At 27.3% G+C, this 14,664-nt stretch overlaps 2 protein-coding genes across 4 annotated transcripts in view; both read right to left on the minus strand.

The window, feature by feature from the left end:
* The window catches only part of LOC111032460 (sex peptide receptor-like), a 95,174-nt gene extending 88,549 nt beyond the window's left edge, over positions 1-6,625 (minus strand). For all 3 annotated transcript variants that reach the window (XM_022312808.1, XM_022312807.1, XM_022312806.1), the window contains exon 1: positions 6,122-6,625. The gene's annotated coding sequence lies outside the window, so the exon portion shown is untranslated. The remainder of the gene's footprint in view (positions 1-6,121) is intronic.
* Positions 6,626-10,853: 4,228 nt separating this feature from the next.
* On the minus strand, positions 10,854-12,713 carry LOC111032463. Its single transcript, XM_022312810.1, has 2 exons — positions 11,939-12,713; positions 10,854-11,647 (listed from the first exon to the last, which is right to left on the minus strand). Exons 1-2 carry the CDS (start codon positions 12,711-12,713, stop codon positions 10,854-10,856), a joined length of 1,569 nt encoding a protein of 522 aa, XP_022168502.1.
* Between the last annotated feature and the right edge of the window lie 1,951 nt (positions 12,714-14,664).

Consider the following 14,664-nt stretch of genomic DNA (forward strand, 5'->3'; position numbering starts at 1 on the left):
TGATTTACAGTAAATCTTGAATAACTTAAGCACTTATTAAAGTTAATAATTTAAAGTATAATATTTTCCCCTCCTAAAATACATGGCAGCATAATATGCGTAAATTTGGTAGTTAGAATAATAATTTTTAGGATACATGTTCACAAGAAAGTTTGTAAAAAGAAATGAGAGAGAAAAGAGGGAGGAAGAAAATGAAGACGACATGGTATATGTATTTCTAACATAGGACTAGGACATGTGTTATTATTGGTGGACTTGTGTATTAACTATTTTAGAAAACGAAAAATATACATCTCACGAAAGTGATGTAACGGATAAAGTGCGAAAATGTGTAATAAGTTTGAAAGCCAAAAAGTATTTTCTAATAGCTAATAAATAAAAAATCCTTTTATAAAATGAAGTCTAAATAATTAATTTGTGGTAGTGTGATCAATAATCTGAATAACTTGACATACTATTATTACAGTGTACTTTTGAAATGCACTTGTATATTCTAGTAAACATAACATAATAATATATATGTCATAGATAAAAATTATTTTTCAAATTCTCGTCATATAGAATAGCATAACATTTATGATGTGTGTGATAGATAACCATTTTTCAAAACGATAATGTTTTTAGTTGATAACTTTATATATGATTTTTCTGTTTCGTATCAATTACTGAAAAGATAAAAATACATTGTTATGAAATATATAAGACCACAAGACACAAATAATATATCAATTTTCGTGGTTTATTTTCATCAATAAAAACACAAAGGAAAATCACGCCGTATTGTTTTTTGTCAGTCAGAATTTTACACGAGTAGGCTGTCTTCTACATTTAATGATTTAACCGAAACTGTTTACATCAAGAACAATACATTAAGTAATGTTAAAAGGCTTATAAAATGTCCATTTAATAAAGTAAATCATATATACATAGCGTCGACACCGTTCGAGTAATACATTTTAGTCAATTCTGCGGATCAATAGTTGTTAGAGAATTTCATTATTTTCCTTGTGAAAATGAAAAAATGTCAAAGTTAAACCGATAATCCTTGTTATTGTTTTACACAAACATGTTCCACTCACACATACATGTGGCCCAACGGGTGTTTTTGAGAGCTAGTCCGAAAATTTACGAGTAACCGATGACTTAAAGATTGCCACCACGGTATTTGTGGTTGTCACTAGCACACGCGGTATATACCGGCCGAAACAAAGTCCAAAAAATACTATGTTATGAAACAGTCGTTAACGAACCTCAGAGAGACTGGAGTATATATAATAATAATTAAAGACTGTTTTTGAGAACAATCGATCCAAAGACGTATATAATAACAAAGTGAAACTTTTTTTTCGTCTCGCCCTAGGGAGATAGGGTTGGGCATCTTTGTTGGAAATATCCGATAATGCCGATAACCACTTTGTATGTTTACGACACGTAACAAATAGCAGATGCAAAAATTAAAAAATCTAAACATCAAAGTTTTTTATGTCAGATTCAGAAGACATTTTTTTAAATAAATATCATAGTATTAATGAGATTTATTTCAAAGTAAAGGTGTTTTATAGTATTTATTATCATAAGGTGTCATTTGTATTGATTAACAAGATATATTTTTTTAAATAAGAACATAATATTGTATGATAACCATTATAGATAAATTATTTTATAATTTTTTATTTTTTTTTTAGTAAATTAAACCATAACGGTTTTATCATATGTTATACTGATATAATATAATGGTATAGTGATACAGTTTTGGCAATTATACAATAAAGATTCTTAGTAAAAATATTAAGAACTAATTAATTTTTACTTCTTATAGTTATTCACTGGTTTGGTGGTGTATAATATCAATTTTATAAAATTTCATGTGAAACATTTTTTATTAGATATTAGGATTGATCAATTACATGATTCCAACATCATAAAAAAAAATATATATATATATGAATATCAGCCACCAGTTTTTATGAAAAAAAATAAAAGGAACCGAAATCAATGATGATTTTGGGTATTTTTGTTGCTCTGATCACCATCTACATTAAAGTCAGTCAGTAAAACGTATTATAATTTTAAATTTTAAAACAACAGAACATTATTTTATGGTTCTGAGCAGACTAATAAATGTTGAAATATTTTCAGAAAAAAGTTCAAAAAACCTTATATGCTTTCTAAACTCTAGTATAAGTAACTGGATACGATATAGTTTTTTGATTCACGTTTGCAGGATTTCATAATTAATGTTAAACTTTTTGTTGGTGAATGTATGAACAGTTTTCTCTCACTGCGTTGTATTAATTCATAATTTGCCTGCATGACACAGAAGATTGCAATACTTTAGAAAATAATTAGGGAATTCTAGATTAATATCTCGTTAATAGTGTTGGTACAATATCGTTACATACTAGCAGATTGCAAGGGGCCTATCCAATAGTTAAACAAAAAAAAAATGATACAGTTAAAAAAAAACAAATATTGTATTAAAATACGAATCTAAAATTGTATAAAGGAACTTAAAATTACTTATTGAAAACTTTATTAACAGTGTTGAATCTAAATATTTCGATATGTTAAGGATTAACAGCCTTTACTACCACTGAAAGAATTATTTAAAAATAAATAAGATAATATTAGGTAGGTAATCTTTCATAAATAACGATGATATAATCTGCAACATTTTATTTTTTGGATAGTTTAAATAAAAACAATTACAAATTTATATATTATAATATTATATACATGCAATACATACATACAATTTATGATATTATATATTACAATATATTATTATATATACTATACACATTTCCGATACCATGGATCCAATTGTCCTCCTCTCAACCACAATCATAAAAATTATAATAACAATATATTATCAGCATAGACCGTCCAACTTCAATGTATAATAGTTAATTATTTGCCTATTTTTACTATTTTATAGTTTAAATTTATAATCATCTTAAGTTTAAGTTACTATTATTAATTAAAAATAATATAATACTTCTCAAAAAAATAAAGATAATCAGTGATTACACCTTTAATTGTATTAGTAAATTTGTTGTAAGACTTTCAACAGTTCCTAAAGGCAAAAACGTAAAACTAACGATTTTATAAGTTTATTATAATTTAAAATACTTAACTAATAACATTGATTATAAATTATTATTATTATTATTATTATTATTATTATTATTATTATTATTATTTATAATCAATGCTAATGCTAATAATTATTTTTGTTAATTTAAAAGTTAAATATTAAATAAACACATTTAAATTTTAAAAAAAGGTTCAAAAGTTTAAAATCACAAACTTCACTACCTATCAATATTGTACTGGTCTTAATATACTACACTTCACCTATAACTAGAATGCTAAAAAGTGTTTGACTTAAAAAAAAAAAACTTTAAATTTAAAAAATGAAAACACTTATTGTCATTTAATAATGATAAAATATATAAATTAAAAATAACGAATTTTAGATTGAAATGATACTTGTCATAGACATAAGATGTACTTAATGCAAAACTTATTTAGGAGCGTAACATTCCTTTTAAAAAAACCTTTTCACTGTAACTTGTGTTGTGTGGCTTGTGCCCTTAGAACAAAATATTCAATATAGCCTCGCAGACTATACACCATCGAATCTGCAGCTGGACGGGATACAATTAAAATATTTTGGGTCATATCGTATCTATTTCAAATTGCCTAAAATTATAATTTTACTTCATACAAATAAAAGCAGTGCTATGATTGCAGTGCTATATGATTACTATTCCATAATTGTATCATTGAAAGCCATATAATTATTATGAAAATATGAATTTGTTTAAAATTTTAATTTTTAAAACATAAATATTTTAAATAATGTTATTAGAAATGTAGATCCCTAGTAAATCGTTCCTTATGGTTTTAAATTAAAGTTCATGGTTTATTAGAATCATTGATTTTTTTTTGAAAAATTCATCTAGGTAGTTGCCTCATATTATGTAAACCATAATATACCATTCGAGTATGTATGATTTCATATTAATATAGAATATTATAAAACATTTTTTTTGCCCGAAAAATTGTTTACAAAGGAACAATATACATAATAAAAACCCATTATTATATAACCAATAACTTTCTAGCTCTGCTCAGAATATGAAATAAAACAAAAAAATCATTAAAACACATTTTTTTTTAATAATCAAAGAAACTTTGGAAAAAATGAATATATTTTGGTCGCCCACACCAGTATTCATATTCATAATAATGTAATAATTATTATTATGAAATTATGGAATAAAAAAAAACCATTACCTATCTTTCTTGAATTATTAAAATATGTAAAAATTAATTTGAAAATAAAGTAAAAAATAAAAGATCATTAATACGCTCCTGCTCAAAAAGTGGTTACACTTAATAATATACAATTTTGCAGTTATTACATTTTTTTTCAACCCATTTCTATACATATAGGACGTGATGTTTAAAAATATTAAAAATTAATCGAAATATTATGAGGAAAATAGTTTTTAAATTAAGTCAGAATCCCTGGCGTTGCTTATAAAATAATTGTTGTCAATTTATTTTTAGTGACCTATATACAATTATACAAATTAAATTACTGATAATCAAACTATAAGAAAAACTCTAAGTATACGCATTTATTTTTTACTACATTTTAATCAAAATTTTAATTCTATCAATGAAAACAAATTGTCAATTTGTTTGAACAATTTTATTTTTATAACATTATTTTATTATAAAATAATGACAATTTTAAAAATATATAAAAATAAAACGACTTAACATTTAAAATATGATGAAATGAAAATATCCTATTTCATCAAATATTTTTTTTATTTTATGAACTAAATTTATTGTTATATGCCTGAACATCAACAGTGCTATGTCAATGATATAACTTTATGCAAAAAAATATATAATTTGTCTTATTCCGTTTTTGCTATTATTTTGTTATATTATGAAATAATATATACCTATTGCATATATATATATAATTAATTATATCAAATATATTTTAATACGTTTAATCATTGTGATATCAAATCACAACTATTATTTTTCATTAGATGCCGAACAGAAGATCTCACCGCTCAACCTCTCGCCCGTCAAACATTATGTACCTATATATTGTACCTACTTACCTAATAATGTATAGCCAATATTTCCACATATAGGGTTTTTGTAACGTTCAAGAATATTACAAAAACCCAAACCATTCTATTACGTTTTAATTGTATTTTTTATTTTTCGTTTTATAAAATATAGTAATAACATCATAGAAATTCCTCGCCAACACATACATTTATACAGGATGATTCACAGAGCACGCTCACCCTAATTTTTTTTCTGTTGCAATAAATGTATTCTAATTCGAGGTTAGGTTAGGTTAGGTGTAATCTATACATTATTAATCAGATTATTTCTCGAAAAACTGTTATATCTAAATTGAAATCTAAACGAATAGTTTTCGAGTTATATAACCTTATGCACCAAGAATAATATAACAAGCATGAAAGATAATATGGGAGTTACGATGATTTGAAAATTCAGTAATTAAAATAAGTCATCAACATTTTATAGCTTATAACAACTATCCAAATATTATAAGCATATACTATAATATCTAATACTACATCTATTTTATAATTTTGTAAACAATGTTTAAGGACTATTATCCTAAGCAGGTATATTATATACTCTAATAAATCAGGAACTCGTTTAAATATTTTGATTTAGATATTACATTGAAAATTTAAAAAAAAAACCCATATGGTTAATAATTTGCAGTAAAAAATATTAGACCTCATTTGAAAAAAAAAAGAAATTAGTATCACCACAAGACACTTCTGAAATGGCATAAAAATCTAAATAAATGAAAATATGGTCCTTAAATCTTACTTAAAAATTCCAACAACGAGAACATGAATAAATACACATTTATTGAAACACAAATTCGTTAGAAATAAAAATGGGGGTGAATATACGGTGAAGTACCCTGTATATAGATACACCCTAACGAGAATGACCACTGCCGGCACGTAGGTGCCTATATTATATAAATATATAACACAAATCGAATAGAATATTCTGTGCGCGTGTAAATACTCACGTTTTGTTACGGGGGCCGGAAGAACATCCGCGGCATTGTGCTGTCCGTGCGGCGAAGGCAAATCGTGGATGGAAAAATAAAAAAATAATAATAATAAATATGATATACGCTACGTACTTGAATAAATCGTATGTATTATATAAATATATTTTTTTTAAAAACTATAGATTTAAATATGTAGACGAACGACCAGTAGAATTTATGGACGAATATTAAAATAATATATATATAATTACAAGTGTACGATATTGTAATTAAGTATAATATTTTTTTCGGATTCGCCAGACGAGTTGGCTGGAGGTACGCGACGGAAAATCGTGCGACTGCCGTTCGCGACAACGGCCCTGGTGGTCGGTACGACGACGTCGCACTGTTACAACGTGCACAACAGTGGTCGGCGTGCAACCTTTCCGACGGAGAGTATATTATTATTATTATTATTTTATTATTATTATTATTCTTGTTGTTATACTCGCGGCGCGGCGGTCACACCATCTGCTCGCGAGTCGCGGCGACCGACGACGGCGGTGGTTGACGCGCGCAAGCTCCAGCGGCGGCGTCGGCGTTCGTCGAGTAGGAGCTCCGTTCGGGGGCGGTCGCCGCTGTACGATGCGAAAAAATATATAAAACCTACGTCAAGACGTATAATATTATAATATTTGTACAGGTGTAGGTGGCTATGTGCCCGTTTTCTTATATATACGTGGAGACAAACGTTTGATAAGGCCAATTACACCCCCCTCCTCGCTCGTCCACGGGACGATTATCATTGTTAAACGAAATTCCCAGTTTCCGAAAAAAAAAAAAAAAATGTTTTGCTCTGCTATCGTATCTCATGCATAAATAATAAAGGAATGGATAGGGCATCAATTAAAATATAATTTAGCGGTAAGCTTTTAAGAATACGCGGCCCATTATTTTCATTGTTCTTGTGAATATAATAACCACATAAAGCCCGTATAGGCAGTCTATCGGCGACAAAAGGTAATCTCCTATGCGCATACACTCTCAAAAAACATTCTCCAAAAAATATTTCGACTCAATGCATATAGGTGATGTATCGTCCTAGTCTTTGTGTATTCTTTTATTCCTGCTACCTAGCTGTATAATCCACGACTTCGAACGGAAAAAATGAACAAAAATAAAATTCGGTCCTATATGTCTGTTAACAGTCTATTTCGGTGTACCCACCTCAGTTCACGTGAAAATCGGCATCGGTGTAATTCGCATTGTGAACAATTCCGACCGAGAAGGGCAATCCACCCGTGTCAGATTCGATATACAGCATTATCGGTATACTTTCGAACGTGGTTTAAGCTATATCCTATAAACTTTTCTGATATCTTTAACAACAATCTCTGACAGTTCGTCAAATCGATCGAGTATTTTGTTAAATCTACAAGCCACAGACTGACTACTAGTAACTGGGTTAAAATTAATCTATGATCTATCTATACCTATCTATCGTTTTCCGTTACATAATACAATGCGCCTCCCTGTTCGTCCGTATTGAAGTATTTCGCGAATCAAGAGACAAACAGACAGTTAAATGGATCTGTGGGTGATTTGTGCAATAGTACATTTCATCGTGTATACATTTGAATTTTGACAGTCAAAAAGTTTAAAATTTGAATACTTTGCAATCATTTTGAATATAAATTTAAAAATAAGAATAATTTCAAGATGTTAATTTTTCAACAGCTTTGAGTAGACGATGGTTTTATCACGTAGTAAGTTGAGAATTTGAGTAAAAATCGTTTAAAATGTGCCAATCCCGGAACAGGTGACAGATAATTTACCGTGAAAGAAGCAAGATTTTACAAATGAATCCTCACTTCCTGTTTCCTATATTTATATCAAGTTTTCGTGAAAAAAAAATTGTATCCTACCATAGGAACTATATTTTTATTTCCTGTGACTGATGGTTACCTATTATATAAACAAAAAAGATTTGATTTTCTTTGAAACAAAATGTTTGTCTAAGCCAAACTTTTGTTGTTGAATTCAATGACTTACCAAGTAAAACAATGATATAGATGGTGTAACTTTCTATAAGTGAAAGAATTTTTAGAATCGATTCCGTAGTTACAAAGATCACCCGCTACATATAAATAAATTTTACGTCCTTCTAATATTCTAATATTAGCAAAAACAATCTCAAGTCATTTAGGATTATTCATCTATTCAATTATTTGCACCCCTCCCCATGAATTGTTGATGTCTAACACATTCTAACTTAATATTTTTTTGCTCATAGGTATTATTTAGTGAAATATATTTGTATGGATCTCATTCTTTTTAGATAATAATTTTATATTAAGATACAATTCCAAACACTTATAAATTTACCATAAATTACAAAATATGTTTGGACTGGTAAAAATAAATGCAGAATAATATAACCGTTACGAATTTCGATATAACTGCTGTTGTTTTTGTATATAAAATGATACACTATTTTGTTTTCCAAATCTCATGTGAATTACATCCAAAGTTATAATGCAAAATATCGATATGTTGAAGGTTACAAGTTTAGATACCATGCAATGTGGTGAATTTATGAAACGTGTGAACTGGCCATAACTGATATATTGAAGCTTATTCACGCTTCGATAATGAACACCTCTGTAATACTGTTATAATTTGTAATATTAATTATAATTACAGTATAATACATTATAGCCAGACCAAACACGGTTCCCGGTTTTCATTAAAAACATATTTTTACCCGGAGATGAGCTTCCTATTACTCAGACCATACTCAAACATCCACCCCCATAAACTCGTTCCCCTAATTAACACGTGCGTGCTTATCGATAATAACTACAACTGACTGGCCCATTATAAACATATCTATATAGGCTTTGATTGTAGTTAATAACGGTCGTCGAATGAAGTATAATAAAAAAAATTCCTAGGAAAGTTTATTTGCCCATGAAAGCGTATGGGGTAGAACATCTCCTTTTCTCCTTTTCCACCAACGTCGCCGAAACTGCGAAAAATTTTGATTTTTTTTCTTTCACTTACATTTTGTCGAAAATCTTTCGGAAGTGGTAAGCTTACAGGTTTTAAAACAATAGAAACGTTTAAGACGGAATTTCAACACTATAAATAAGCCCTTTTTGATTGGGTTTATATATTTGGTGAGTGTACACTGTAAATTATTGATTTGAAGCAATAAATATATGTCCTGTAAACTTGTAATATTAATAAATAATCATATATCCGTGCATTTATCAAGCAATACTATCGTTCCACGAGTAATATATATATTATTTACGTTATATTTAGTATAAACCTACTCATAACTTACTAATCATATAAACAATAAATCCTCTATGACAACATTGGTTACCTATATGTAATTACTCCTTAAGGTTATACTTCATAATAACTTAATAAGATGGGTACTGACATCGTATAAACAATAAATTCTAAATTAAATTTTTAACTCAAACGTAAACATTTTTTATTTATGAATCAGAAGGTATAATATGGTTTATAAAAAGTACAAACCATTAACAATATCATTAATCTGTGATTTCAGTGAATCCCCCGAAAGTATTCTACGTTTTTTTAAAAATATTTTTAAGTATAAAGTACCAATATATTATTGAATATGGACTATGGAGCTTACCAAACAGTACAATAATAGAATTAAATTATAACCATAACACTTTTGTGGAATAAAAAGCAAAATATGAGCCCATATCGGGCAAATTTAAACCAGTTGAAAAAATCATATTGACAAATTGTAACCTGTTTATAATATTAAATCATTCGTTATTTTTTTTTTTTTAATCCTTGTTATCAAATATAATTGCAGTTATGCGGTGTACTCAAGTGTAGTATAACACTAATTATTAAATATTTTATTATTTTATTGAAACTAATATTAAAAATAAATAATACATAGATACTCGGGATTTACATTTAATATCTTGATTAGAGTGTACTACAACACTATCAAAAAAAATACTATGTGGTCCAGTGGCGCAGGAACTATTTTTCATAAGGGGGGGCAAAACATAAAAAAAAACCTAACAACTATTATAATATATTTATTTGTAATTGATAACAGAAAACCTTTCTTATTATTTTATTCTTTTAACGTTAATATAGGTAGTTTAATATATAGGTATATACATAAATATATGTATATATATTTTTTTTATTTAAAAGTTTACCAGCTAGTTTAACATAGCAAAAGTTTACCAACATATAAATGTATAAATTTAATGATTAAATTTATACATTTATATATTGAAACAAAACATGAATCATATTTACGTTATACCTAAAGTTAAAATAACAGTTAAACAGTATCTAAATAAATATAATAAATAAGTTTTAAAAGAAATATATTTACTATATACCTGAAGTTGTATTCAAGAGTAACAATATATTATACAGAAATATAAATAAATGAAATATAAAAAATGTATTCGATTTATACCTTAGTCCTTAAGTTATATTCTAAAGTAACAATGTGTCAATATTTAAATAAATATAAAATAAAAATAATAAATAAATACCTGAAGTTGTATTCAAAAGTAACAATATATTATACAGAAATATAAATAAATGAAATTTAAAAAATGTATTTAATTCTTACCTTAGTCCTTAAGGTATATTCTAAAGTAACAAAATGTCATTATATAAATAAATATAAAATAAAAATAATAAAATAAACTTCACAAAGGTTATTTTTTAAAAAGAATTACCTATAAAATTAATAAAAATTTCCAAATATTGATTTCCTTTCTGAAGTTCTGGAAACAAATTCTTTGGCAATTAACTTCAAATCAATTTTTGCTGTCATAGACTTATGAACGTGTAAAATCATCAAATGAGTTAATCTCTTTTGGGTCATTGTGGACCTCAGATATGTTTTTAGTCTTCTCAATGCACTAAAAGAACGTTCAGCAGTCGCTGCAGATGCTGGTATTGTTAAAATTAATTTAATAAGCTTGGTGATTTCAGAAAACAAAGAATCTTTTACATTTGAATATTCATTTCTCAAATGATTTATAATATCTGAAATACTAGTGATAGATACTATAGACGGTAACATAATAAGCTGGGCATGGAGTTTATTAATGTCAAAATCCTCACTCATATTATTTAAACAATTAGTAAGTTCTTGGTGAGTTCTTGTGTTTTGATCTACAAGTATGTGTTCTAATTTAACCAAGTTTTTTAGACCTTGTTGATTAAAACGCCTATCAATTTCATTTATCAAATAGTCAATTATTTCAAACATATCTTTCTTCAATTCACATATTGGTGATAATTTTGTAGGAGGGTTACTTGTATATTGAAGTCGTTTTGGTGTTTTTTTGATACGCTTAGTGTCATCAAGTGGTTCTAATTCATATATTTCAGCATTTAAATTCACGGTATTTAATATCTTTTCAAAATATTCATTACTTCTGAATGATAGTAATGTTTTCTTTAATGTATCTGCAGCTTTAATTGAATCTGATGCACAAAATTTAGGATTTTGTAATACTTTTGCTAATTGTTCTACAGGACCAAAAATATGTATTGCAATAGTCAAAAAAAAAATTGTTTTTAATTTTTTTAATTTTTTCACATATCCTCTAAGTGTGAATTTTCTATCATCTGCTATACAAACACTCCCTGAAAGCATTTCATCTAATGTTTTTTGAACTCTGCTATAGTTATTTAAAAATCTTGTTAAACTTTTAACCCTTACAGACCATCTAGTAGGACAAAATGGAAGTAGATTTTGTTTTACACTACCCAATTCAGAGGAATTGTAACATGGCTCTAATACTATATTTTCATAGATACTTTTTCTCTTAGCAGATTCAAGAATAGCATTTGATACATCTCTGAACATAGTGAAGGTATCACACATAGCACTATTTTTTCTTGCAACTTCTTGTAATGCTAAATCCAGTGAATGATTACTACAGTGTACAAAACAACTTTTTGGCTGAATATTTTCAATTAATTTTTTCACCCCATTCAATTTCCCAGACATATTGGCAGCTCCATCAAAACAGTGGCCTCTTAAATTTGATGTAGATAAAGTAAATCGTATTAATATGTCTTTTATTGTGTCAAAAAATGTTAATGCTTTACTATCAGGTGTATTATATAAACCAGTAAATACTTCATGTACTTCAAAATTTGAATCAACATAGCGAATGCATAATGAAAACTGTTCTGTAGACGAAATATCAGTAGTTGAATCAGCAATTATAGAGAAGTATTCTGATTTTGTTATTGATTGCACAAGTTCACGCTGTAAATTTAATGACATTATTTCTAATATTTCATTCTGAATATCTGAACTAAGCCAATTATTTCTCTGTTGTATCCAATATCTTAAGCATGGAACATCTACACATCTTTCTTCTAATAAGGAAATAAAATTGCCATCATTATGAGAATGACCTCTAATACTTATTCCCATCTGACTAAGGTATCGCAAAGTACTAATAATTGTTAATAAGGCTGTGGATGCATTTTTTTGTTCTTCAATTTTTTGTTTTGATAATAAAGAAATGACTGATACATTAGTATTAATACTTAAAAGAAAATGTATAGAGTTGACGTGCATTTTACTGTTTTCATGGGACTGAAATTTTTCAGATGCTTTTTTCCAATTATTAAAACCATCTACTATAAAAGATAACTCTGTGTGTTTATTTAATTTATTATTTGTCTTATGATAAAATGAAATACAATCAAAACAAAATGCACAATCTTTAGATTCATCATAATGAAGCCAGGCAAACATTTCAAACCACTTTGCACAAAATGATCTTTTTTTGTGTTTTGGAAAAATAAAATTATTTGATGGTTGATTTTTTGTTTCAATTATAGGAAGAATGGGTTGACTACTTTTTTTTGAAATTGAACATGTTGAGGCGACATTACTGATATTATTTTGTAAATCCTGTTCTATCTCTGACTCCTGAAAAAAAACTTAGAGCTGAATCAGAGAAATAAATGCCCAAACAACACTTAAATGCATGCATTTATTAATATTATACTGTCATTGTTTATTTAAAAAGTTTTTGAAATTTTTTCTTTAACACAAACTAGTCTGTAGACTGTAGTCCTTACTGCACTACTGCAGTTAGTAGTATGAAACTATGAAATAACAGTCTTAATTATTATACGATTTAAAAATATTTAAAAGTTGTTATTTACTTTTATTTAACTTAAATTTAACCTTATATAAAAAAAAATACTTATTGTCAGTGAAATATATTCAAAATTCAAAGAAAACAGTAAAATTCCTCTAAGATTTACTCAAAATATAAATTTTATTAGGTAAATGTAAAATATTTCTTCTTTTTAATTTTGGTTGGAAAATATAAACATTACACTGGAAATTATTTAAATTAAGGCAACTAGATACATAAACCGGCTTTTAACCATCATTAATTAATAATTAATCATTTTAATAAAATTAAAAAGCATAATAATCTCGGGTGTGTACAGTTGACATAAATACATAATATATTATAAATACAAGTAGGTAATTATTATTATTAAATTAGCTTAATTAAATCCAGTTTAGTGCCTATAACATATTTTGTTCTACTGTCTACAAAATATTAATTAACGACATTAGTAGTTGAAATATATTTGAGTAGGAAATAAAAAAATAATTGGTGGGTATCTAAAAAGTAAAATTATTATTCGTTCAACAAAAATATTGCTTTGTAGAAATCAGTTTGATTTAGGTATATTGATATATCACTATATCAGTAATATTTATATTTATTTTACTAGACAGATTAATAATTACAACAAATAAAACAAATTTATTTGAAAGTATGTCTTAAACTTACCTCGTTAGGTATAAGTTCCTGAATTTTCACAGGTGTTTTCAATTTGAAAAAGTCTCTAATATTTTTTTTTGGATTGGGAACAGCCATTGTAGGTACCGGTACGTGTAACGTGTTTAAACAATTACAGTTGGTAAATATTTAATATGAATGTTACTGTAAAGTACTAAAGTGTAAACTGTATTCTGTATTTCTGTAGCGACAGCCGACAGTCAACGATCACGACAGCGTACTCATTTAATAGTCGTAATCAGTAATCACTAATCGCCAATCGGAATCTTATCGTAAACGATATAAACTGTAAAAACCCAAAAATAGCCTAATGATATTGTAATAACTAATAATAAACAATATTGTAACTATGTTGTGAGAACACTATCCGGGACTGGTGGAACTTCCAATTATAAATATTTGATAAAGCACTCCGACCGAAAACGTCTATAAAAATTACTCAATAATATTATGTTTATATATTGTATTATGTTATAATAATAAATCGATAATAATAATAATAATATTAATTATTATAACGCACACTCATGAAAATGACTTATTTTGAATACGTAAACGTATAAATTAAGCGTAAATTACGATTATATTTTACCCTTTAATTTTAATGTGGTAGGGGGGGCAAAATTATACTTTTGCCCCCCTTGGATTTTATCCGAGGGGTCAATTGCCCCCTCTGCCCCCCCTTCTCCGGCGCCACTG

Source organism: Myzus persicae, unplaced genomic scaffold (genome assembly GCF_001856785.1).
Source record: "Myzus persicae strain clone G006 unplaced genomic scaffold, MPER_G0061.0, whole genome shotgun sequence".
Classification (NCBI taxonomy): Eukaryota; Metazoa; Arthropoda; class Insecta; order Hemiptera; family Aphididae; genus Myzus; species Myzus persicae.